The 26,829-nt window shown below is 42.0% G+C and overlaps 2 protein-coding genes across 8 annotated transcripts in view; one reads left to right on the top strand and one right to left on the bottom strand.

The window, feature by feature from the left end:
• LOC131139638 (probable serine/threonine-protein kinase kinX) overlaps positions 1-25,509 on the top strand; it is a 76,008-nt gene extending 50,499 nt beyond the window's left edge. For 2 of the 4 annotated variants that reach the window (XM_058089424.1, XM_058089423.1), the window contains exons 4-5: positions 22,419-22,463; positions 23,166-25,509. In XM_058089424.1, the coding sequence (XP_057945407.1) occupies positions 22,424-22,463; positions 23,166-23,935 (810 nt within the window). In that variant the 5' untranslated portion in view covers positions 22,419-22,423 and the 3' untranslated portion in view covers positions 23,936-25,509. Of the gene's footprint in view, positions 1-17,536; positions 18,080-18,347; positions 18,434-18,757; positions 21,715-22,418; positions 22,464-23,165 lie in introns of those variants that run through there. The other 2 variants (XM_058089422.1, XM_058089421.1) reach the window with 2 other exon arrangements.
• Positions 7,388-21,108, bottom strand: stk33 (serine/threonine kinase 33). 4 transcript variants are annotated; one of them, XM_058089420.1, is made up of 14 exons: positions 20,702-20,825; positions 13,681-13,785; positions 13,119-13,232; positions 12,941-13,045; positions 12,723-12,861; positions 11,810-11,892; positions 11,283-11,370; positions 11,119-11,194; positions 10,933-11,045; positions 10,708-10,793; positions 10,547-10,619; positions 9,707-9,849; positions 9,301-9,381; positions 7,388-9,125 (listed from the first exon to the last, which is right to left on the bottom strand). In XM_058089420.1, the coding sequence occupies exons 2-14, from the start codon at positions 13,783-13,785 to the stop codon at positions 8,991-8,993; spliced, it is 1,341 nt and encodes a 446-aa protein (XP_057945403.1). In that variant the 5' UTR covers positions 20,702-20,825; the 3' UTR covers positions 7,388-8,990. The 4 variants fall into 4 exon arrangements, with proteins under 4 accessions (XP_057945403.1, XP_057945402.1, XP_057945401.1 ...); XM_058089419.1 differs by lacking the exon at positions 20,702-20,825 and adding an exon at positions 21,003-21,108 and having other exon boundaries at positions 7,389-9,125; XM_058089418.1 differs by lacking the exon at positions 20,702-20,825 and adding an exon at positions 17,718-17,951 and having other exon boundaries at positions 7,389-9,125.
• Positions 25,510-26,829: the final 1,320 nt, after the last annotated feature.

Raw genomic sequence — 26,829 nt, forward strand, 5'->3', positions numbered from 1 at the left:
GGCTACGCGCGGGTCGGGGGTACACGCGGGTTGGGGGCGCGCGCGTGTTCGGACGGGCGCGCGGACGCACCGTACGAAAAACCGCAACGATGGGATAAGCGGTAAGGGAGTTACGGCACTTGCAATTTTCCGCCCGGAGGGGGCGACGCCGGCGGGGAGGCATGTGCGCGGTCACGTCCCGTCCGGCGCCCCGAACCGCCATAAAAAAATTCACGACGATCGGACCGTGCGGTAGGTACTTGCTGCGGATATACGTTTCCGCCTGTGGGTGGCGCTATACAGTCTATGCGCCCACACGGTAACGGACCGGAGGATACCCCGAACCACCAGAAAAAATTTGGTGCCGATCCGACCGTGCGGAAGGAAGTTACGGCTGATATACATTTCCACCAGTTGGTGGCGCTATAGCGTATGTACACACACTGTCATAGACCAAAGGGTACCCCGAACCACCAGAAAAAAATTCGGGCAGATCCGACCATGTGGGAGGAAGTTACGGCAGATATACATTTCCACCAGTTGGTGGCGCTATAGAGTCTATGGACACGCAGATTCAAAGAGTGGAGGGTGACCCGACCGACCAAAAAAAAATTTAGAGACTATCCGACCATGTGGAAGGAAGTTACGGCTATATACATTTCCACCAGTTGGTGGCGCTATAGAGTCTATGTACACACACAGTCATAGACCAGAGGGTACCCCAAACCACCAGAAAAAATTTGGGACCGATCCGACTATGTGGAAGGAAGTCACGGAAGATATACATTTTCACCAGTTGGTGGCGCTATAGAGTCTATGTACACACCCAGTCACAGAGTGGAGGGTGACCTAACCCAGCAAAAAAAATTTGGGACCGATCCGACCATGTGGAAGGAAGTTACAGCTGATATACATTTCCACCAGTTGGTGGCGCTATAGAGTCTATGGACACGCAGATTCAAAGTGTGGAGGGTGACCCGACCGACCAAAAAATTTTTAGAGACGATCGGACCATGTGGAAGGAAGTTACAGCTATATACATTTCCACCAGTTGGTGGCGCTATAGAGTCCATATACACACACAGTCACAGACTGGAGGGTGACCGAACCCACCCAAAAAAATTAGGAGACGATCCGACCATGCGTGAGGAAGTTACAGCAGATATACATTTCCACCAGTTGGTGGCGCTGTGTTTTGAACATGGGTTCTGGAGCGTTAGGTGCGTCCTGTCATGATAGACTTCTCCACCGAAAATCATAGTGATACGTGCAACGGGTGGCGAGGGATAATGAATTGAAACTTCTAGGTGGCGCTAGTGTGTCAATTTAGATTGGTGTCACATGGGAGCACCACCAGGGCGCTCAGGCCTGGATTCTGACCTTACGTGTAAGATTTCAGCAGCCTGTGACCTTCTGCGGGCGAAATATGAGCCTTCGATGGTCAATGGCGAAGGCTGACCATTCGCCGTGGCCACGCCCACCACATGTGCTTTACACACATCACAGTCCATCAACTGACATCATCAGTCTGTCAGTCAAACTGTGTATTGACTTTGATGTACATTGCTTCAAGGCAAGGCCAGACACCAGGCTGGGCCAGATAAGGTAAAAGTTAAGGTTAAAGTAAAAGTTTGGTGGCGTGCCACGCCCACATCCTAAGTAGCAGCACAAAATCCTTCGCAATTTAACGTGGGCCATCCGTCTAGTGTCCGTTGATGCTACAACGGACTCATTCGGTCAAACCCCCTAGGAGGAGTTCGTCGAGATACGACCCCTACATCCTCCCCCAAATGGCCGCCGCCACCTAAAATGGCCGACTTCCTGTTGGTTTTTGAACATGGGTTCTTGAGACTTTTTTGTGCGTCCTGTCACGAGTGATGTCTCCTCCGAAAATCATGCCCATACGTGCAACGGGAGGCGAGGGATAATTATTTTAAAACTTGTAGGTGGCGCTAGTGAGTCAATTTGGCTTGGTTTCAAATGGGGGCCCCACCAGGGCCCTCAGGCCTGGAATCTGCCCCCCCTTATGAGTTTTCAAGCACATGCGACCTTCTGCGGGCGAATGATGACCCTTTTTTTGTAAACGGCGAGGCCTGAGCATTCGCCGCCAGGCCACGCCCACCACGTGCGCTTTTCCTGCATCATGCTCCATCAACAGGCTTCACCAGGCTGTCAGGCAGTGACCTTGTGACCTCGGTGTTCATCTGATGAATCTCCTGCCAGAAAAGGCCTCATGTAGATGACACGCCTTTAGCCTGTCGCCAATAGGTGGCGCTGCGACGAAATCAGGAAGTGACCTACGGGGACCTTCGGGGCGGGAACATGATCACATGTACCAAGTATGATGAAGATCTGACCACGTAGAGCCAAGTTATTCACGTCTACAGTTACGCTCAGCGTGCAAGGCCCGGACAGATGAAAAAGGGCAAAATTTGGGGGCGTGCCACGCCCACATCGTATGGAATATCCCAAAATCCTTCGCAATTTAACGTCGGCCATCCGTCTAGTGTCCGTTGATGCAACAACGGACTCATTCGGTCAAACCCCCTAGGAGGAGTTCGTCGAGATACGACCCCAACTTCTGGCCCGAAAAAGGCCGGCGCCATCCAAAATGGCCGACTTCCTGTTCGTTTTCCAATATGGGTTCTTGAGACTTTTTGGTCCGTCCTGTCACGATAGACGTCTCCACCAAGTTTCGTGACGATCGGTGAAAGTGGTGGCGGGGGCTAATTTTTTTTAAAATTCAAGGTGGCGCTAGAGAGCCAATTTTGGGACATTATATTTGAAACCCATAAAATATCAAATTTTTCGCCAGACCTGATGCGCTCGCCAAATTTGGTGAGTTTTCGGGCATGTTCAGGCCCTCAAAAAGGCCGTCATTTCGTCAGAATAATAATAATAATAATTAAAACTGCAAGCAGTGATGAGCGGGCTCGAGCACCCCGACGCGGTCGGGGGTACGCGCGGGTCGGGGGTACGCGCGGGTCGGGGGCGCGCGCGTGACCGGGCGGGTGTGCGGACGCGCCGTACGAAAAACCGCGGCGATCGGATAAGCGGTAAGGGAGTTACACACACTGTCATAGACCTGAGGGTACCCCGAACCACCAGAAAAAAAATTGGGCAGATCCGACCATGTGGGAGGAAGATACAGCTGATATACATTTCCACCAGTTGGTGGCGCTACAGCGTCTATGTACACACAGTATAACAGACCAGAGATTGACCCAACCCAGCCAAAAAAATGTGGAGTTGATCCGACCATGCATAAGGAAGTTGCGGCAGATATACATTTTCGCCAGTTGGTGGCGCTACACAGTCTATGTACACACACAGTCATAGACCAGAGGGTACCCCAAACCACCAGAAAAAATTTGGGGCCGAGCCGACCATGTGGAAGGAAGTTACAGCTGATGTACATTTCCACCAGTTGGTGGCGCTATACAGTCTATGTACACACAGTATAACAGACCAGAGATTGACCCAACACATCAAAAAAAATTTCAAGACAATCTGACCATGAATCAGGAAGTTACGGCAGATATACATTTTCGCCAGTTGGTGGCGCTATACAGTCTATGTACACACAGTATAACAGACCAGATATTGACCCAACACACCAAAAAAAATTTCAAGACAATCTGACCATGAATCAGGAAGTTACGGCAGATATACATTTCCACCAGTTGGTGGCGCTGTGTTTTGAACATGGGTTCTGGAGCGTTAGGTGCGTCCTGTCATGATAGACGTCTCCACCGAAAATCATAGTGATACGTGGCACGGGTGGCGAGGGATAATGAATTGAAAGTTCTAGGTGGCGCTAGTGTGTCAATTTAGATTGGTGTCACATGGGAGCACCACCAGGGCGCTCAGGCCTGGATTCTGACCTTACGTGTAAGATTTCAGCAGCCTGTGACCTTCTGCGGGCGAAATATGAGCCTTCGATGGTCAATGGCGAAGGCTGACCATTCGCCGTGGCCACGCCCACCACATGTGCTTTACACACATCATAGTCCATCGACTGACATCATCAGTCTGTCAGTCAAACTGTGTATTGACTTTGATGGACATTGCTTCAAGGCAAGGCCAGACACCAGGCAGGGCCAGATAAGGTAAAAGTTAAGGTTAAAGTAAAAGTTTGGTGGCGTGCCACGCCCACATCCTAAGTAGCAGCCCAAAATCCTTCGCAATTTAACGTGGGCCATCCGTCTAGTGTTCGTTGATGCTACAACGGACTCATTCGGTCAAACCCCCTAGGAGGAGTTCGTCGAGATACGACCCCTACATCCTCCCCCAAATGGCCGCCGCCACCTAAAATGGCCGACTTCCTGTTGGTTTTTGAACATGGGTTCTTGAGACTTTTTTGTGCGTCCTGTCACGAGTGATGTCTCCTCCGAAAATCATGCCCATACGTGCAACGGGAGGCGAGGGATAATTATTTTAAAACTTGTAGGTGGCGCTAGTGAGTCAATTTGGCTTGGTTTCAAATGGGGGCCCCACCAGGGCCCTCAGGCCTGGATTCTGCCCCTCCTTATGAGTTTTCAAGCACATGCGACCTTCTGCGGGCGAATGATGACCCTTTCTTTGTAAACGGCGAGGCCTGAGCATTCGCCGCCAGGCCACGCCCACCACGTGCGCTTTTCCTGCATCATGGTCCATCAACAGGCTTCACCAGGCTGTCAGGCAGTGACCTTGTGACCTCGGTGTTCATCTGATGAATCTCCTGCCAGAAAAGGCCTCATGTAGATGACACGCCTTTAGCCTGTCGCCAATAGGTGGCGCTGCGACGAAATCAGGAAGTGACCTACGGGGACCTTCGGGGCGGGGCCATGATCACATGTACCAAGTATGATGAAGATCTGACCACGTGGAGCCAAGTTATTCACGTCTACAGTTACGCTCAGCGTGCAAGGCCCGGGCAGATGAAAAAGGGCAAAATTTGGGGGCGTGCCACGCCCACATCATATGGAATATCCCAAAATCCTTCGCAATTTAACGTCGGCCATCCATCTAGTGTCCGTTGATGCAACAACGGACTCATTCGGTCAAACCCCCTAGGAGGAGTTCGTCGAGATACGACCCCAACTTCTGGCCCGAAAAAGGCCGGCGCCATCCAAAATGGCCGACTTCCTGTTCGGTTTCCAATATGGGTTCTTGAGACTTTTTGGTCCGTCCTGTCACGATAGACGTCTCCACCAAGTTTCGTGACGATCGGTGAAATTGGTGGCGGGGGCTAATTTTTTTTAAAATTCAAGGTGGCGCTAGAGAGCCAATTTTGGAACATTATATTTGAAACCCATAAAATATAAAATTTTTCGCCAGACCTGATGCGCTCAGCAAATTTGGTGAGTTTTCGGGCATGTTGAGGCCCTCAAAAAGGCCGACGGTTGGCAGAATAATAATAATAATAATAAATAATAATAAACATTACGATTACAATAGGGCTTTCGCACTGGTCAGTGCTCGAGCCCTAATAAACATTACGATTACAATAGGGCTTTCGCACTGGTCAGTGCTCGAGCCCTAATAATAATAAACATTACGATTACAATAGGGCTTTCGCACTGGTCAGTGCTCGAGCCCTAAAAAGGTGAGTAGGCCAGTATATGCCTCACATTTATGCAAATATTTAATTATATATTTTTGCTATCTTAACGCAAAAGAATGAACAAGCTGATACAATGCAAAGTAGTCAATGTACTTGTATAACCTTGTACATTTGGCCTCAAAATAATTAAACACATAACCGTTGTCTGAAACTCTAGCAACAAAAGTGAGTGCACACGTATGTTAAACTGTACCACGTATGCTGAATTTGCCATTTCTTCTCTCCGTGGTCATGTGACTCGTTAGTGTTACAAGGTGTTAGGTGTGAATGGGGAGCAGATGTGTTATATTTGGTGTTATCGTGTTCACACTCTCACACGCTGGTCACTGCAAGTTCACCACCTCACTTCATGGTAAAAAACTAAGAATGTGAAAAAAAATGGTTGATTTACATAAAGGGTTTCTAGGTTTAAGAAGATTGCCAACACATGGACACAGAGCTGAGGCATGGTGGCCATAGGACAGGTTCCATTCAGAGTAGCCCTCACCATGGTCAATCAAAAAAGTTCCTCAGCGTCATATTCGCTGCCAGTATTGCTAAGAGGTTGAAGGGGTGAAGGGTCAACCCATCAATGATAAGACCATACTGCGCATGCTCCATCAAATTGGCCTGCATGGCTGTCATCTCAGAAAGAAGCCCTTTCTAAAGATGATGCCAAAATAGTTTGCTGAAGACAATCAGACTTAGGACATGGATTACTGCAACCGTGTCCAGTGGTCTGTTGAAACCCAAGATAATTGGTTCAGATAGTGTTAAGTGTGTGTGGCGGCAACCAGGTGATGAGTACAAAGACAAGTGTGTCTTATCTATAGACATGCACGGTGGCGCAAGTGTCATGGCTGCATGAGTGCTGTCAGCACGAGGGAGAACCGTTCATAAACATGAAGCATAATGCTCTGAACCAGGGGACAGTAATAACATAATAACAACCCCAAACAAAACTCCAAAACATGCTGTCAAGTAGAGGTGGAAGAGGATTCCGGAGACCACCTCTAGACAAGATCACAATAATTTAGTTTCCACTGTCTTCCTGTTAATAATATACATTACGTCAAATCACTCAAGTGTCAAAGTATCGATATTTTGATTAGAGAATCATTGATAATCGATTGTAGAGCTGGTATGGGAGGTATCATTATTTCAGTATAAACCTGCACATCACTAGTACATGCTTGTCTCTGCCAGAAGCACTATTTACATATACGCTGCTAGGTTAGCCTATTCACAGAGGAAAAACAAAAATGTTTTCAGGTCAAAACGGCAAAATATTTTAATGGTTTTAGCCTGGGACAGTGTTCTGGATGACCTGAAATATTTTGAACTTTTTTCCAGAGTGGCACAATCTGAAAAAGCCGGCTTGTCATTGCAATACAATGGTGATGACCTCATGATAATGAGCTGTGACGATAACCCAACATAATATCTTTAATATTTCGACGGACATAGTTGACAGTCTCCTCATATTTTGTTGTCATACTGCATAATGACTCGTAGAAGTCACATAATGGACTTAAAGCAAAATGCTAATAATGTTACTTAAGATGTTTTTTTTTTTAAACATTCTTAAAAAGCAAGTAGATCTTGAGAATGATGTATAGTTTACTTGACAATGTTCCTTGTAATATTTACTCAGATTATGTGGAAAAAGTTACTGTGATTTCTTTGAAGTAAAAGTCACTCCATTTTTTTCAGTGTCTTTATTCTTCTATGGTTTGGTGTGTCACGTGGTTCCTCCTGCATGTTTTACACGTCACACATTGGTGTACCTTGTAACTTTTTTCCAACCCACCAAAAAGAAAATTCTCAGGAATGAGAATTCTCTCTCATGTGGACAGGGCCTTAGAGCTCCAATGTTTGTAGGTGACTGACCAGTTTGCAGAGTATGTTGGTCTTTATTTGACAAAGGGTAGCGAAGCCTGCTTTTATACAAAGCTGTCCTCCGTGAAGTGGTGGGTGCATACACAGGATGGGCTTATCTAGTTATGGGTGGGTCAGGGGTGGTATTATGTCCATGACGAAAAGTGTTTTTCTTCATGAAGTGATGAAAACACAGATCTTGAAAACTGACCACTTCTCTAAAGATTGGAGCCAGAAAGTGAAGTACACTAGGTGCACATATTATTGTAAGTAAAGAAAAAGTATAAAACGTACATTTTTCACTAGACCTTTGATATCTGTAAGGTTTAAAAGATGTACCTTGTACTGATTTGACCTTTGATCTCTGCCACTCAGCCATCTCTTGTCAGGTGTCATTCAAAATGAAATGTTTTTTTATTCAAAGGACAGTATCTCAATGCTTGCAGATCCATTCAGAAAAGCTATCCACACTTAACAATATAAAAGGTTAAGGACAGAGATTTGCTGTGTGGCTCCCTTTCCCGTCATCTGATTAATTTGCTCCTTTAAAAGAGAAAACAGAGACGTCACCTTTGTTGATCTTTCTGTGTGTTTGAATAGCCAGAAGAATGCTCCACAAAGCCATGTATTGTTTGGGCAGTCTGGCAACAGCAATAGGTTTAAAAGTAAACATTTGTGCATTAGATCTGCACAAATGTCCGTCAGAGCTAGCCCCTTTGGCACAAATAGGACAGTACGTGCAGGTGATTTTTAGATTGCACTGCTTTCATACAGTACATATATTCTATACTGGTGGCAACATTAATTAAGTAATTAATTAATTTTGGTTGTGGTTTGGAGTGGTGTACATGGTGCACTGAAATAATCCATCCATCCAGTCTTTGGGCGAGGCGGGGTACACTCTGGACTGGTCATCAGCCAATCACAGGGCACATATAGACAAACAACCATTCACACTCACATTCATACCTATGGACAATTTGGAGTCGCTAATTAACTTAGCATGTCTTTGGAATGTGGGAGGAAACCGGAGTATCCGGAGAAAACCCACACACGCATGGGGAGAACATGCAAACTCCACAAGAGGAGTTTCGAACCCATCTCCTAACTGAGTGTCCTACATGCTAACCACTCGGCCAATAATACGTAATAACAATGTAATATGCAGTACCCTATGTACATCACTACAAACCACTATAATGAATGTATTATTAAATGAATAGCTCAACAATGTAGATTATAATGAGCTTTATTATCTTCATAAAGATATCGCTCTAGCATTGAATCTTATTAGAATGCACAGAGGTGTACATACATTTATTTGGCCCTGCCATCACCCGTGTATCGCTACTCATTACCAAGATGAGTCAAGATTGCACTACTCACAATTCCCTACTAAACCATATAGTTAAATATGCAAAACATATATAAAACAATGCTAATAATCATCAAATCATTTCTTTATGAAACACAATCTACTTTCTGAGGTCCTTCCTTGTCATGTGAGGCATGTTTAGTCTTTGTCAGTCTAGCTGTCTCTGGAAACCAGTCATACTTTCACAGGAGGTGGTGGAGATCTGTGGCTATTTTGATGGGTGGCTGCTTTCTGTACCGTGTTGACGTTGGTCTTACGTTGACACTTGCGAGACTTTAAACTGGACTGTTTGCAGGGTCTCCCGCCAGTCTGCAGGAATTAAGATTCATATTCAGATTACATAACACAATTGTCAATCATGTTTATGTAAACACAGCAACATGGTGTTGTCACTATTGCTCCTTCTGTGTGAGGTGAATTTGGCACCATCTAGTGGTGTAACCAAATGTGCAAGCCTCAAATCTGAAAACCACCAACAACAAACCTGTTGGGTGGTGGGTTGATTCAAGTCCGCGGGTGTGCTTTTACGCTTGTCTTGTTGATGATGACCACTGCCCTCTTTGGTCTTTACACAATCATACAAGTAAAGAACAGACATTAATCAAGCATTCACTGCAACAAAAAATGTAGCTTTTATACAGAGAGAAGTGCTCAGTTTTGAGTGAATGTCACCAAACATTTTTTAATTAATATTGTTATAATCTATTGTTGTTGTCAAAGTCAAACTGCCACAAAATAACCAAAAATATGCACTTCAATCCTGTATTCAAACTAAGCCTATTTTAGTGGGATAGGTGCATCTAATGTTGAGAGTAGATGTCCATTTTAAAATGAAATTTCAGTTTTATCTGTTGATGTACTTGTCACTGTTGAGAAAAGTGATAAATTACCAGCTTAGTGGATGTTGAGGGTGTGCAGGGAGCATCATTTAGATGTGAGTGGCTCACGCCATTGCGTTCAGCCTGTGATGAAGATGGTGAAGCAGTTCTGGCAGCATAATTCAAGTCCTGGTTTTCTTCTGGCTCCTGTGTAGCTGTTGTGAAAAGTAGCATTACAGTACATGACTTACAAACTCCATGCTTTGTTTACATGCAATATTACTCCAGCGGCCTACAGGGTGCCAACATCTTTAACGTACAAATAGCATTATATCACAACTCTTCCGGCTTTGTAAGGCATCACACTTGTTTGGAGAATGTAGCATCCAGTCTCTTTAAATCTCCAATGTCTCATCATCATTTATATGGCCAGAACATTAGGTATATCTGCACATATGATCTTTAATTACAGCTTGATCTGCTCTTTGTGACTTTTTATTCTCTTGTGTATTTCATACTATTTTAGGCATAATATTAGAAACAGCTATCAGTGTGAGTCAGTGCATTTCTATAGTACTATATTTTTAATGCAGCTCAATTGTTGGATTTCATGATATTGTAGAAGTGTACTTAATGTTATGGTCCATTAATGTACAGTATGTCTACAGATGGTATTATAATTCCAAATGTAGCTTTATTTGGCATGTCTTTCATGTCTAGGTCTCATGTGCTCTGTCTCTGCTCTGACTGTTGAGAGGTGTCAAATATACAGACCAAGATAAACATATCAAGTTCAAAAGGAAACCAATCATGATGAAAAAAATAATGACAAAAGTATTTGTGAATTATATTCAGTGCTGATCAGAACATTTTTATTATGGTCATTTCAATTTGGAAGTTAAATGTTCTTACTCTTCTCCTGCTCGTGGAAGTTGTGCATCATCTCGAGTGCATTGAGGGGTACGGCGGGCGTGTTAGTGTCACCCTGTTGAACAAAACGCCTTGTGAGTTCACCTCGTGCCGTTCAAGTGGGCACCCTTACAAATGCAGTAAGAAGTAGTAGGGTGTCTTACTGTAATCCACGGGTTGTCTCGCAGCTGATTAGCTGACATGCGGTACGCAGGGTTTTCCTTCAGGAGGCACGTCAGTACTCTTTTTGCTGTTGACACACTCAGTCAGGTCATTCTGGGCTTTATAAAGTCTATATGTATACTTTTTAAACTTTTTAATACTTTTTAAATCACAATTTACATTTAGTTTGCAGCTATATACAAATGAAATAGGAGACAAAGCGCCACCTGCATCGCTGATTGTGTCCCAGATAGGTGAAGAAAATCTGACTCCTATTGTTCTAATCTCCTTAAGGCGGGTTTCTTTTGTTTTTGACACAAACGGAGGCTCCCCACAAAGCCTGCAAGAGGATACGGGTCAGACTGATATATTAATAGTTTATGTGGGCAAGACATGTGTGTGTGTCTACTTACAAAATAAACATAATGACTCCTACACTCCACATATCAATCCAGTGTGTGTAACCACGTTGGCTCATCATTTCAGGAGCTGCGATTAGAGACATTGAAACATTTTACATAATATTTCATTCTATGAAAATCATTCTTATCATCATTAGATGATTCAGTAGTCATACCCATATAGATTGGAGTCCCGCAAACTTCTGACAGAATGTTTTCACTTCCAACCCCAAATGTTTTCACTGATAATCCAAAATCTGCCACCTGGTTAGAGAAAACCAAATAAAAACCATATAAACAAACAACTCTGAACACAACATTACATCGCCCACGTAAAAGTAGGTGATCCATAGATTGTATTCTCCAGATTTTAAAATTACTGTGTGCGTATTTCTTAATAATGATACTTATGATTGGAAATGTAGCATAGCCAAGCCCCCTTTTTTGCCTGCATGCCACATGCTGCATTGGCTGGCTTGTGATCAACTCTGTACATGCTGGGCTCAGCTGGTTATTTGTTTTAAAGGTACCGCTGCCTTACTTTGTGCAGGTGGTCAAAACCAGAGGGAGGTTGTACTAATGAGGTATAGTTAAAGCGCTAAATAGAAAGAAGATTGTGGGTGAAACATTTTCCAACCCAAGATTTGTAATAGCGTAAAACAAAGAAGAGGATTGGAAAGTTTGAGCATAAATGTGACCTTACCTTGATATCAAGCTTGCCACTGTAGTCATCAAGAGAATTTTTCACAAGAATGTTCTCAAGTTTCAAATCCCGGTGCATTATGTCTGTAGTTAATGAAGCATATTATTACACATACATTCGTAATGAGTTTCGACACTGTTTCTTTATCATCGACAAAGCAAGTGACATGCTCTTTCCACATAAACAATCCACTGCGCAAGCATTATGTCGTATCGTAGCATAGTACCATATTTACTATATAATGCATAACAGATCAGTCTATAGGTGAGAATCATTGCTGTCTTGATAGCAATTGTTACCAAGTGAGGTACAAATATTATCGACCTCTAAAGTGGGTGATGCAGGCAGTCGCCTTGGCGAAGAGAGATGCCATTCTCCATATGACAAGCCAGTGTGCCATCAAAATGATTTCTGAGGTAAAATTACTGTTTATTGTTGCCAAATGACCATGCAACATACCGTTTGAAACTGCAGTAACAATGAATGTTAAATCAAAGACTGAGAACAACTAGTAACTAACAAGAGCAGATGACTATTGAGGCTGTCAAAGAACCCCGTGGGACTAATCACAACTGAAAAGCAGTCCCTTGCTACATCATTAGTACAGCACATTGGGATTTTTGTTCAGGAAAAAATACACCTATTAGTAAGTATTGGTCCCCATATTGTCACATACATGAAATGCCACTTTATTAAAATTTTATATTCATTATGAACTGACTTTAATGGTACCTGAGGATGCAGCACTTCTCAATAAAACAGGTGTACCAGTAATTTTAATGTTTTCCAACGACATTTTTTGGAACTGAGCAAATATGGAATTGGAAAAAAATAACGACTTGTTTTTCTCTTGATTTCAACTGTTACAAATGAACACAATTGAAGTATTTTAGAATGAATAGAAATGTGTTACTCTTTTTGTGAAGGTAGGTGATGGCGTCAGCTAAGCAGCCGATGATGTGTCTTGCTTCCTCCTCTGGAAAGAACTTTTTCTGATGTAACACCTGCTTCAGTTCCCCTCCAACACACAGCTCAGTAACCAAATATGTCATCTTGAAAAAGTAGAGATGCATCTCAGCAACTAATCTGTAAATGCATGCGATGTTGTAGATGGTAGCAAGGTTTACTTACCTGAGCGGTTTCATAGATCTCTTCCAGACGTAATATATGAGGGTGGTCCACTTGTTTGAGTATTTTGATTTCCTGCTCCAGCATCTTGATTTTTGTACTTCCTGGCTGAAAGGATACGCTGTTAAATCACAGTGGCTGTTCCTGCTATTTAAATGTAATGCCATCAAGAACCACTTACCTCTGCCTTGCAAACAGTCTTGATGGCCCATTGGTTCTGTGTCTTAATGTGCGTGGCTTCATACACCACCCCATAACTACCATGGCCCAACTTTTTTCCAAATGCGTATATATCCTATGAGGTGACAAAATATATCGTATAATTCATAACACTTGCACGTCCAAGACATCAGACGTTTTTTTACTGAGTTTAAATTGAGGATCATTGCCCTGCTTTACTTATTTATTAAACATAAAAACATACCCTGAAAATGAACTGTTTTTTTTTCTCTGGGGCTACATAATCTAGTCATATTAATTCAAGTTACAAATGATGAGTTTGCTGCTGCAGTTGGTTTCAATCTCAGGTCTAATTAACTTACTCATTATCTGTATGCATGCAAGGCTAACCAATTGTGTGCTTTGTGTGTGTTGAATAAGCGAGAAGTTAAATGTATTAGTATACTGCCGTGAGCTCTACAGCAGCAAAATTAACTTTGATCATCTTTTAATACAAATAGTGCAGATTGCAGATGTAAAAACATTGAGAGTGTGACAGATTTATGTAAACAAGCTGTCTTTACCTCCACATCGGCATCACCAACCAGACGGATGTGAGGCACGTCTCTCTCCGCGATGCCCCTGGATGTTGTGTTTTTCCCTAACCCACTAAACGCTGCCTCGGCCATCTAGAGAAGAAGCAAAAGGGTTTTTTGTCAAGTTACTGAAAATAGTATAGTGTTATGGTAGACTCTACATTGTCTGTTGTTGGTGCTCTCGGATCAAATTAATGGGGGATTATGGTGTATTGTGATTTTTGTTTGCCAATGATACTGTGGTAATATTCATTCCATTCCATTTGTGAGACAGGCCAGTTGTGAGACACAATCCCTTCAGCGTGTCCGAGGTCTGCCCCGGGGCCCTCTCCCGGCTGGGCATGCCCAGAACACCTCACCAAGGAGGCCGACTAGACTAACCGGACTAGATGCCCCTGCCACCTCAACTGGCTTTGCTCTTATCCCCTCCCAAATGACTGAGCTCCTCACCCTATCTGTTAGGGTAAGTCCAGCAACCCAATGAAGGAAACTCATTTCAGCTGCTTGTATCCACGATCTCGTTCTTTCGGTTACAATCCAAAGTTCATGACCGTAGGTGAGGATGGGAACATAGATTGACCAGTAAATTGAGAGATTTGCCTTCTGGCTCAGTTCTCTTTTCACCACAAAGGTCCGGTACAGCGCGGCATTACTGCAGAAGCTGCACCAATCCGCCTATCAACCTCACGCTACCACCTTCCCTCACTCGTGAAAAAGACCCCAAGATACTTAGAACTCCTCCATCTGGAGCAGGATCTCATTCCCAACTCCGAGGGGGCACTCCACCCTTTTCCGATTGAGAACCATGGCCGCTGGTGCATCCGGGTGCTGAGTCTTATCAGTCTCATCAAGCTCTGGTTGTACAAGAACCAAATGGCATGTCGTAGTAGTGCGCCACCAGTCCCGTATTCCTGGAGCACCCCCCAAAGAATGCCGCAAGGGATACGGTCGAATGCCTTTTAGAAGTACGCAAACTCCCATGCACCCTCCAGCACCTTTGCGAGGGTGTAGAGCTGGTCCAGTTTTTCACGACTGCAACGAAAACCACATTAAAACTCTTGTAGCAGAGGTTCAACCAACGGTTGTACCCTTGTCTTCAGCACCTTGGAATAGACTTTCCCACGAAGACTGAGGAGCCCTCCGGTCACCCTTCTTAAAAAGGGGGACCACCACCCCGGTCTACCAATCCAAAGGTACTGACTTCCACACAAAGTTGGAGAGACGTGTCAGCTGAGGCAGACCCTCAACATCCAGAGCCTTGAGGAATTCAGGGCAAAACTAGTCCACTCCCGGAGCTTTGCCACTGAGGAGCATTTTTACCACCCCAGATACCTCAGCCATGGTGATGGAACTGTCTGTGCGTAGTGTGCGTAGTACTGTGCTCAGTCCCATCCAGAGGGGTAGAGATCACTGGGTGAAAACAATGTACTACACAAGGCACACCAACATGTGGCGCTGTAAACAGACGAACCAAACTATACCAAACTATAAAAAAAAAAGAAAGAACGCATGCACATAAGTCTGTTGTCTTCAGCTTGTTCATGCTGGTGAGAGAAGTTGAATTACTTCTGCGAGTCATTTCAGAATATAAGACAAAGAAAATGTCAGGAGAATGGGAGTATCGACTTGTCACTATTGGTCACCCCACTCTTGACAAAATACAGTTTCCATGTGGATGAAAGACTGAAACGATCAAATACTTTGCAGACCAGAATATTGAGTTTTACTACTATTAATTTCTTTTTATCAGCACACGTGACATTTCTACGTTAGGTTAGTTGTGTTAATTAAATGAGCAACTGTAACTCAATCACTGACTTAATACCTTTAGTCTACCTTGTCATTTTTTAATCACTGGTCTATGACCAAACTGCTGTCTCTGTCTGCGACCATATTAACTTGAAGTGCAATTTAACCACCTTGAAAAACAGTCTCTGTAGCCAAATTAAATGTAAAGCAATTATCAAGTGATGACTGGGAGCAATGAAGTGGATCCACCACACGCACAGCAATTAATTATTAACAAGGAAGCTGTGTCTTTAACCTCTTCACTTTGGCGCATCATTTTAGCCCTGACAGGGCTCCAATAACAGGCCTGTCTCTCCCATTATCTCCTGTCTATTTTCAAATCAAAATGATTGTGACAGCCTCTGGAAATTTCAATCACCACAATCATATCTCATTTGTGGAAGGTAGATGCATGTGATGAGTGTATCAGCAGAGAATGGATCAGGAGGGATGGGCTTAGAGGAGGTGGGTTCGATGTACTTCCGCTCTCACTAAGGATGAGGGCATCTGCTCTTTAGACTATTATTTACTTTTTTAGTATTTACTTTTTTATTATACAGTAAAATCAACAAAATTGTTTGGTTTTCTCTCATCAATGGTTGACGGTCCTGAGTATTAAAAACCAGCGGTTAGAACTTCCCATGACACAGCAGTCCCCGGGAACTACCGCTGTAGCTACAGAGACTAATAACAGTTTTCTTCTGTCGAGTAGCAACCAGCTTTGAAGCGCATACCGCATCTAGCGGAGTTAGTGTGTAGTCCGATGCTATCCAATCTTCAAAAAAACAGCACATCGGAACCTGATCCCGATCCCGGATATCTGATCAAGACATACCTACAAATAATGTTGGACAAAAATTGTCAGTTCTACTATAAACGAACCAGCAAAATAAAAAGATTAATATATCTAATATAATAAAGGTATTTATGTATCTGTTGAAAGCTTGAAAATGTTAAAAATAAATAGGGTATAGATAGTTTCAAGTGGTTCCCTGCTTTTCACACGGGTTACCACCATCAGTGTGAAAAACTGTGAGTGAGCGACAGATGGTGTGCACTGTGGTGCATTCAAGGCCCGCCAAACAAAGTGTGAAATCTCAAAGCTTGATAAAAAACATTATCAGTGACACATAACGATAATATCATGCAAAAAATATAGGCTTTCTAACAGTGGTATGTTGAACCTGTATTATCATGTATTTATAAATTATTATTTCTGGTGATTGAGATGTATTTTCCACAGAAAAAAAAATTGACCAAAAATCAGCAAATATGCGGGACCTTGAATGCCAAATCGCTAATTTGTGGGGGCCACACTAATAATGCAGAAAAACAGGGGTGTAGCAACGCTGGGGGTCAAGTTGATATTTTTATTTATTTTAACAATAATAACAAACCTTTCTTATTTAATTTCTAATTTTGTCTTTACACTGCTACTTTTTGCACTAGTTTTCCCTTTTTTTGTGTGTTAAATTCTATTTCTACAATCTTTTATCTACAATAAAAGTCACCAGGAGAAAATGGTTCCCGAGCCACATTTTGGAAACCACTGCAGTTAAAAATTGTTATTTTATGATTAAGAAGGTAATTATAATGGTTAATATTGTGAAATAAGTGCATATTATACTGCTAAATCATTGTTAGAAATGTAACAATAACTACATTGTAGGTTAAGTTATCAGCTCAGGTCTAAAGTACTTAATAAAATGCTTGTAACAAAATAATTATAATTGTAGTGTACATTATATTAAATGCAATTTGCTTTAATAACGTTTCTAAATTGTCACATTTATGATTAGATTCCCGAATTAACATATTGTGAGACAACATGCTCTTTCTGTTTCTATTACACAGTCATTCAATAAAGACTATATAGATAATGTTCACCCAGGTAAAATGCAAATGTGATGTAGCAGGTCAACTTACCTCCATAAGAGTGCGTCTTGACGGCATCTTTGAAGTTGCCCTGCTAATTTACAATTTGGGGCAGGAGCGCCAATACTGCTCACCCATTACGTCTTTCGAGTTATTTGATATAATTGGCTAATGCGTTTGACAGACAGAATTCTTGACGAATGAGCCGTCGTGTATCTATTTCTAACGGTGCCTTCAAGTTCTCGTGGCGGCGTCTTTCCCAACGCATTTAAGAGAAACAAAACTATTTACACAGCACCGGAAGTGTCAGGTTGCAGGTAAATAGCGACAAGCTAAAGTGTTTAGAGGAAGCATCCACCTACCGGTGTTGGTTTTGCCTGCTTTCCTCTAAAACTACAACCCCTCTATGGGAACGCCGGAATGATGGCATGTTTTACTCTTTATGAATGAAGACTGCAGCTTGGACATTAGCACAAAGCAAGGAAAGCTTGAGTCTTGTCGATATGGTCCCAAAACATGTTCTAGCAACATGAGAGGCTACAGTATGTACCTCTGTGTGCTGTGACGAGTGGAGGGGATGCGATCAAAAAGAACAAACGACAGAGAGTGGTGACGTATCCTTCACGTACGTCAAGTTAGCGGAGTGTTGTTTATTTTCATAAGAGAGCTAACGGCGATACAGTGCGGTAACGAAGATGAAAACGTACCAGCTGCCACTAATTAGGTAAGACAGTGTAACCAAAAAACTAAATAATGCACTCACCAGGCACAGAATTGGGATCCACACAATAATGATACAAGAGCTGCATCATATATGTACTGTGTATTGTCAGAAATGATTGACAATATTTTTCTTCATGTTAGATTTACTGTGTCGATACTACATAACACGTAACCTAACTTCCCAAAGTGGGGTACAAGGGGATACGCCAATTGTAATTGGTGGCACGTAAATAAAAATGAAAAGTATCGCCTCTTACTCTTACAATTAGGAGTGCACATGAACGCCTCACAGCCCAAGGAGAACGGAGCAGAAAAGAGACTTGCATTAAGTTGTGTGTGTTTAATGAAGAAATAAGTAAGTTTGATGTTTATTTTATATATTATTTACTTAATTAATTCAACTACTGACATAAATTAGCTTTTAAAAATATGAATCTAATTATGTATTGTATTTAATAATGTATAAATATTATTAATGAACATTGTTCTTCCTTAGCAAAAATTGGACATTTGTTGAATGGTAATAACATGCTTGATAACAACACAACAGATATTTTGTGTATGTGATTTTATTTATTCTATATAACACAAATGCAGTTGTACGTGCCATCACGAACACAAAAGCAGCAAAGAGTACGAGCACAGATTTCAGACCCTAATAGTGTTTGTTCCTGTGCAGAAAGAAACACAGAAGCGAGGAGCAAACATGAGTGCAGCGCCAAGCGGATTCAAAAGTGGGCTCTGTGTCATCTCCAGTTTCAGCAGGAAGTAATTAGAGGGGATGCTTCATCACAAGTCAAGTCCGTACTCGCTCCATCATCCTGTCACACAGCAATTTCTGTTTATTTGCACTCACGAGTTGGGGCGATATTGTCAAAGCACACAGTGTCACTTAGGAACAAATACTAAGCTAAAACGGTTAGCCTTGGTCGTGATGACCTTTCTTCACCACTAACTCGGGATAATGCACTTGCAATTTTAGCGCATTCATTCATTTTGTACTGCTTATCCCTTTCAGAGTCGTGGGAGGCTGACATTGGGCGAGAGGCGGGATCACCGGTGCCACAGGACACATATAGACAAACACCATTCACACTCACATTCACAACAATAGACAATTTAGAGCCTCCGGTAACTTGAACAACCTAAGCATACCAAATGTCGGTGCTGACATAATCCCATCTGGAATATGGAACTGATGCAATCTTTTACCAGTCACTGCTTTTCAATCTCAGTCACATTATTGAGCTAACACTTTAATTATTGTGCAGACTCTCAAGAGGTTTGTTTTCCTTAATAGCTCAATGCATAGCAGCACTTTGGCTGTGACTAAAATATAGCAGAAACATCAAACAAAGTCTCTTTTCCTAACTGCAATTAACATGTAAGCTCAATCCATTTTGCTGGAGTCCAGAAGTTACATTTTCCACATGTGGAACTTAATCATTTATTGACAGCTTGGCTTTGATGACAAATGATAAACTTCACAGTCCTAATGAAGCATGGAATTACATTACCTGATGAGGCAAGAAATTGCATGTTTAGAATGCAAATATAGCACTCATCTTCGTCACCGAGTGATGAGGTGAAACCTAATATCAGGCGGGCAGATTATCAAAGCTTGCCGTCTAAATCTGATACAGCGTGGACATAACACTGGAACCATCACTGAGGGAAATGTAGCAGACACTTCATTAGGTACACGACTACAATCTAATTGGATCCAATATAATGCCTTATACGTAATTCATCATAACCAGTATGCTTTCCATTGAGCTACAATTGGCTACATTTTTAGCTACAGTTTATTGGGGGGCTGCTGTTACACTGGAATAGAAACCCAAAGGACTACAATCTATTTGTGGTATCAGGTTGACTCTCTGTTGGAGCTCCTGTGTGTATAGTTTGCATGTTGTACTAGGGCTGGGCAATATATCCATATTTTTCCAATATCAGTATTTCTTTTAAGCCTGATATCAAAAAAAGGAAATATCGTTCATATTGATATAGACTGGATTTGATGGGGGAGTCTCAGTACCTTTGGCTTACCCTGAGGATAAGCGGTATAGAAAAAGAATGGATACTCGTGATTTTCTTCTAGATGTTTCTTTTTTAAGTGTATTCAAACATGTAGAAATAAAGTTTGGTTCTGATATCTGAGAATAATTATCTTTACTGAATATTTTTGTTTTGTTCCAGCTTGTGAATTGGATTTCATTGTATGGTGCAGCTGTGCCTGATGTTACACAGCAAGCACCCAAATATGCACAGTCTCCCCAAAACAATTCATTTACTGGCCCCTTCAAGATTCCCCTGTTTCTTGTGGTCTATGTTTGATAAGTGTCATCTGGCATGAAAACACGCTTTGCCAAAAGGGAAGCAAAAGATCAACTTGTGCCATTTGCTCAGAGCCCTCCACATGTTGCTGAAAGATAAGGGCCAGCAAATTCAAATTTTTTTCTCATTGGTTTAATCCCGGTTAAAGCCAATCTGTGCCCTCGCTGGGCTCAGCCTTGGGACGCAACGAGGGCAGACGTGTGGAGAAATGTGGGCAGTGGCAGAAACAAGTCCAATTCCATTGCAATGACAAGCCAGAGAAGTCAGCACATTCATATCAACTCACATTGCCGCAGCAGCCTCCAGCTTTACTTATAAATCATTCAAACGTTCTTCAATGAAAACATTTGGCTGTGTACAGTAACGTTAATCACCAAGTTTGTGGACATCCCTTAAGGAGAAAACAGAATATCTTCGAAGTCATGTACAAATTTCACAACTGGAGGGGTTAATCGGGAGTTGTCAGGCACGCGTCGTCATAGCAACGTGACGTGACACCACAACGAATAATCCAGACGTTTAGAAGAAGTAGAACAGACAACACATACACATAAATAACGACAAAGAAGCCAAAAAATGTACCTTACCTTGTGGGGCAGATCATCTTTGAAAGTCTTAAAAAAGAGAGGGATGACTACGGGAAAGGAAGAAAGACAAACGTCAACTCAAGTAGGCCACTTCCGAGTGGCTTTGTTGTTTACAGCGACCTCACATGGCGATGAACGTTAAAACAACCCAGACGGTGGCGTGCCGTCACTGAATGGAGCGTTTGTCCCTGTCATTTGTCGCCATCTGGCGGACAGAATTATTACTGTAAGGTAATTTGTCACTTAACAATTATACAATATTTTTTGTAGTGGTCAGTTCAGTGTATACAAACCTTAATTGATGTCTTTTTTTATTTGAATGGTACTGCTAGTACTGCTACGATATTTTGGAGAGCAGATTATCCAATCAGTAAAAAAGGGCACCCAGCACAAAAAAATTGTATTTTTAAATTTATTATTAATTATTCTATTTTGTAACAGGACACACTTTATTGTTTTCTGACAGTTTAAGCTTAAGCTGCAACACATAACACAATACAGCACCATATACCAGACTGTCACTGTTTTTTTTTTGTATTTGTATTGTATTTTTGTATTGGTGCACATGATTAAACCTAAACTATTTTTTGGGGTGTCCATAACTGTTACTCCTCCAGACCTCAACCCACACTTGAACATCCTCAAGCCGAAGGTGGTGGCACTGAAGCTTTGGTAAAGTCCAAGCCCAAATGGATTAAGATTAATGTTCACGGTGAGTTGTACTCACTTGTGTTGAAAGTAAATCTAATCCAAACTGTACACTGACTACTCGAAAGTGAATCTAAGATGCATTTCTCCCTTGAGAAGATGTACTAAATGGCTCTCATCCTATGCAAAACAATGTAATTCATGATGTTTATAATGATGACGTTATATGAGCAGTCGTAAGGTGTTTTAATCAAAGCATTTTGATTTCATACGTACAAAGATTGTGTGATGTCACTGTATTGCTATGTAACATATTAGGGCCTAGTGTTTGACTGGTTATTAAAAGTGTATGTTTTTACCATGACAGACACCAATAGCTCAGTCAGAGTTGAACTTTAATCAGTCGTTTTATAGGCTAGTTCCCTAAGCGTCAGGTAGGTGTATAAAAAAAAAAACAGTTCAATTGGTGCAGCATAATCTGAAATACTGATAAATTATAATTTTTTGCATCATTGATCAATATATTGACTATAAATTGTTGATATATGTGAATGTGAGTGTCTGGGATAGGCTCCAGCTCACCCGAATGAGGACAAACGCTATAGAAATTGAATGAATGGATTACCAATAATCTTTTTGCTGGGAAAATATGTGCCTGCCTGATCATCAATGATTTGAAATTTAAAAAAATAACTGTGTTTGGGAAATTTAATGTGATTTTTAATTTTTTATCTTGCTTTTTCATTAATTTTATGATTTACTTGTCAGGCAAAATGGACGGGCAAGGAGACGGAGACCACAATGGTCCAAATCGTAAGTGTTTCAAATGATATTTCTACTACTAATGTTGTGCTGTTTTTTGGTGTGCTGGGATAGGCTCCAGCTTCTTAGGACAAAGAACAGGATGAGTGACATAAATAATAAGCGGGATGGGTGCATGGTGGAATCATGTCCAAGTCCTAAAACTAAATTGTGCTTCTCCATCAAAACCTCCTGAGAGTGAGCAACCACAACTCTTTGACTTAACTATTTTTCTTCCAGTGTTGTTATACATAACAATATGCATAACAATTGTGATGCTTGTAATGTAGCGAGGAAGATTTACGTCTTAGATTTACTTCTTTGCTGGGACGTAATTTTCTCTACTGCTTCTTTTGGTGTGGTGGACTTTTTGGCTGGGAAAAAAACAAATGATTTGAAAAGAAAAGCTAACAAATCACATTTTGTTCATGCTAAGTTATACTTTATTTCATCGTCATAGCGCTGGCTCCTCCCACTCGAAAAAATTAGAACTTTATGTCAATGGAAATGCGGACCACAGAGCTATGATTTCCATTTTGCCCCTCCAATGTACGCTACAAGAAAAGAAAGTTCACAAATATGAGCACTTATATAATATTTCGGCTGAACGGTGGACAAGTGTGTAGCATGCAGGCCACACAATCCCGCCTTTGGACATCTTGGTGTGGAGTTTGCATGTTCAGAAGCCTAATTCAGGCTTTACGTATCTTGCAGGCTACCGTATGTCCATACCAATAGGAGATCTACCACCATCTGATAGTGATGACGATGATGATGACGACGATGATGATGACGATGATAATGATGACCGTGAGGATGTTGGTGACGAGGAAGACGTGGAATCTGTTTTCCTCATGCATTTGATCGTAAATCATTACATGAGGTTTTTTGTGAATCCACGAGAGCCTTTGCAACATCATGAAAACGCTGACTATGCAAATGATGGCAATATTGAAATTAATCCTGATAACGTTGCTATCGTTGGCCACCAAGATGAGCTGGAGGTCTCTCTCGGGGCTGAGGCTGAGTTGGGAGTCAGCCACCTTATGGAGGACGAAGACGAACCACAGCCGGGACCGTCAAGGAACAGATCGAGAGATGATGACGAAGAGGAAGATGAATTAAGAAGCAGCAGCAGATATTTCCGCTGGTGGCACGAGTTTGAAAACAGTTCTGACGGCAGCACTGACTTAGACATTGACGAACAAGACCCTGCGCCCGGCGGATGCAAGAAAAGGTCAAGGGATGACTTGGATGAGAAGTTAAGACTCCAGGGCGATCTGTCACTTACGACCCTCGGTGGTCATCACATTCTCAGCGCTAAAAATACCACCACGGAGGAACGAGGGGCTTCCAAGGTGGGAGATTTTCAGTTCGCTGAGCAAGACACAGTAGAGGACGCGGTGCTGGTACATTCGGATGAAAGGCCGAGAGAAAACTATGACAAAGAAAATAAGTGTGGTAAGAAACGCTTCAAGAGATGAGATGTTTCGGTGGTCTCCAAAGAAAAATGACTGATGCTGACGTTTCAAAAGTCACTTCTATTACTGGGACCCAATGAGATAACTACAAATGTACATACTACTGCAACTCAACTAGGATTTTCCTATTGATGTTTACAGTATTTAAAGCAGTATTTACATATAATAGTAAAACTCAACACTGGAAAGTCTATGAAATGTCCGTACACCGACTAGAAGTAAAGTTGTAATCTGATAAAACAGCAATTTTCATAATTTAAAGTTATCTGTCCATCCATACATCATCTATCTTCACTTATCCGAAGCCCAGATTTGCTTCTCCCCGACTACTTCGATCGTTCAGCTCCTCCCGCAGATCACAAGGTGTTCCAAAGCCAGTTGAGAGACATAGTCTCACCAATGTGTCCTGAGTCTTCCCCATGGACTCTTATTGGTCGGAGGTGCCCTGAACACCTTCCGAGGAAGGCGTCTAGGAGGCCTCCTGACCAGATGCCCGAGCCACCTCATCTGGAGGAGCAGTGGTTCCACTTGGAACTTGGAACACTTGGAGTTTTCCAAGTTTTCATGAAAGTCGTATCTCTAAGCGCCCAGCTACCCTATGGAGAAACTCAAGTTTTAATCTAGATCAACCAGTACGTTGAGAGCTTTGCCTTTCGGCTCAGTTTCCTATACTGAGTTATATTTATTTGCTATGTGGTCCACGGTTGTCTTGATTGGTTAGTGTTCACTTTTTGTGGATACACTCTTTCACTGAATTTTTTAATATAACTTTAGTGCTTTTTCAAAACAATTTTACAGCACAAGAATACTGCTACACGCTGACCCTGGCCTGTAGCAGCATTGCAAAGTGAATTGCATCATGGGAAGTTGAGTTGTATTATATTCTTCTGCGTTCTGATTGGCTGACCGTCTTGCTGTTGTGGCCATGGATAGCCATATGGTATGTAACTAGTAGATACTAACTAGCCAGTACAGTAAATGTGACCATGTGACTCCGAATGCTGCTCCTTCCAACAAAACCCACAACACTGACAAAATGCTGTGCACCCAAATTACATAAGAGGCCAGGCGGATCCCCGGGACCGTTACCAGTGTAACATGCCGAAGCAAGGCGAGCCACACGACTGGAACAAATGAATCCACAGCCCAAGGAGTATGAAGTGGGATTATTACACAGCGGCAGATGCAGCATGCTTCAACGAGGACATAAAAACACTGCAGCCGAAATGCAAAGTGTCATTGTCAGTGAGTGCATAATTTGCTGTATCCAACCAATGAGATTGTTTGTTGAAATTCAAAGGAAATTTGATTTTTGAGAGGATTTAAACCACGGGTCTCAAACATGCGGCCCGCAGGCCAAATGTGGCCTGCAGGAAACTAGTTTGAGGCTCCCGCCTTGATATGAAAGTTTAATGTTAGTGCGGCCCGCACAAGTTTGATATGGATGCTGTATGGTATCATGTACCTAGAAAAAAATATTACATTTGATTAATGTTCATGTTAAAGGTTAAATAACTGTTAATAGTTATCCTCCCTATCCGTGTGGAAGTGGTAAGTTTTTGGCTTTTTAAGTTTAAAGGAACTAACTTGGAGGCTACCGTTTAGGTCGCTAGCTCTCTAGTTTGCGAGTTAGCATGTGTCCCAAGACCCTGCAGTTGCGCAATATGTTGTAAATAAAAAGAGTATAAATGTGACTATAGTTGTGTTTTGTCATGTCTACAGGGCTCTAATAATGCTTTGTTCATTTTAATCTGAAAAAAATTATTTGTCTACCCACCAACTGTATGTGGTTTCTTAATTTTTTAATTATTTGCTGTTTTATTATATTTATTACTTATTGATTGATTGATTTTCTTAATTCTTGATCTTATTTTGTGTAGAAAAATGAAAAGTAAGATATTTGAGAACAGTGGAATGTTTTATCAGAGCTTTTCTTGTAGAAAATCGGAACCAAAGCAAAGTTTATTCATTATTCTGTTTTTAATAAATGCGTTTTTGTTTTGTTTTTTTGGAAAACCTGATGCGGCCCAGCCTCGCCCAGACCCTAGCTCCAGTGGCCCCCAGGTAAATTGAGTTTGAGACCCCTGATTTAAACAAACAAGAAATGTAAGGACAAGTTAATTCTGTCTGAGAATAGTTTATGGTGAGGGGGTTTGCAGTGTTAGGTATAATGTATAACATGTATAATGTCAAAAAATACAGTTGGCTACTTCACGGATTTCACTTATTTTGGGAACCTTTTCTCCGCAAAGCTAAAGTATCCTCCATTTCACAGAATGCTGCACTTTTCAGGAATCATTTTTCTCTTTGCTGACTTTATTTACCAAAGGTTAAGCAACGTCTAATTGTTCTGTACAATGTGACTCTGCTGACTAAAAGGTACAACAATGAAATTTAGCAAGTTCCCCGCTGACCATGTCTGGACTCATGAAGCGCTTCTGACTGGTTCCTGTGGAGCAGGGGTGCTCATTAAGTCGATCGCGATCTACCGGTTGATCGCGGCGTGACATTACAAAAATATCATCTTAGCATCAATGCCGTCACTTGATTGATATACAGGGCAGCCATTCAGATGACAACTGAATGTTGCCCTTCGGGTGACCAATCAAATCAAACAACGTCTCTAAGTGCAGCAGAACTTACGATGTCAGCCTATCATCCATCCCCGTTACTTGATTGACATACAGGACAACCAGTCAGATGACAAGTGAATTTTGACCTTTAGGTCACCGCTCATGCGTAAACAACGATGCAAAGTGCTAAGCTAGTCGGCGAATTGCGTCAGATTTTAAGCCCTCGCTAAAGTTTATGGCCACTAAAATGAGTGAAGTAGCTGGACGAAGTAAAAAGGCAAAAACATATCACTTCCATACGGAATGGGAGGTGGACATTTTTTT

Source organism: Doryrhamphus excisus, chromosome 12, assembly GCF_030265055.1.
Source record: "Doryrhamphus excisus isolate RoL2022-K1 chromosome 12, RoL_Dexc_1.0, whole genome shotgun sequence".
Taxonomy (NCBI): Eukaryota; Metazoa; Chordata; class Actinopteri; order Syngnathiformes; family Syngnathidae; genus Doryrhamphus; species Doryrhamphus excisus.

Excerpts from the sequence above, each read along its gene's own strand:
- stk33 (XM_058089417.1), bottom strand. The coding sequence starts at position 17,433 with ATGCCGTCAAGACGCACTCTTATGGAG. Across the intron at positions 10,794-10,932 it reads GGACACAATCAGCGATGCAG|CAAAAAGAGTACTGACGTGC; the intron begins GTGGCGCTTTGT and ends GTGTGTCAACAG. Across the intron at positions 9,850-10,546 it reads CTTCCACGAGCAGGAGAAGA|CTACACAGGAGCCAGAAGAA; the intron begins GTAAGAACATTT and ends TTTTCACAACAG.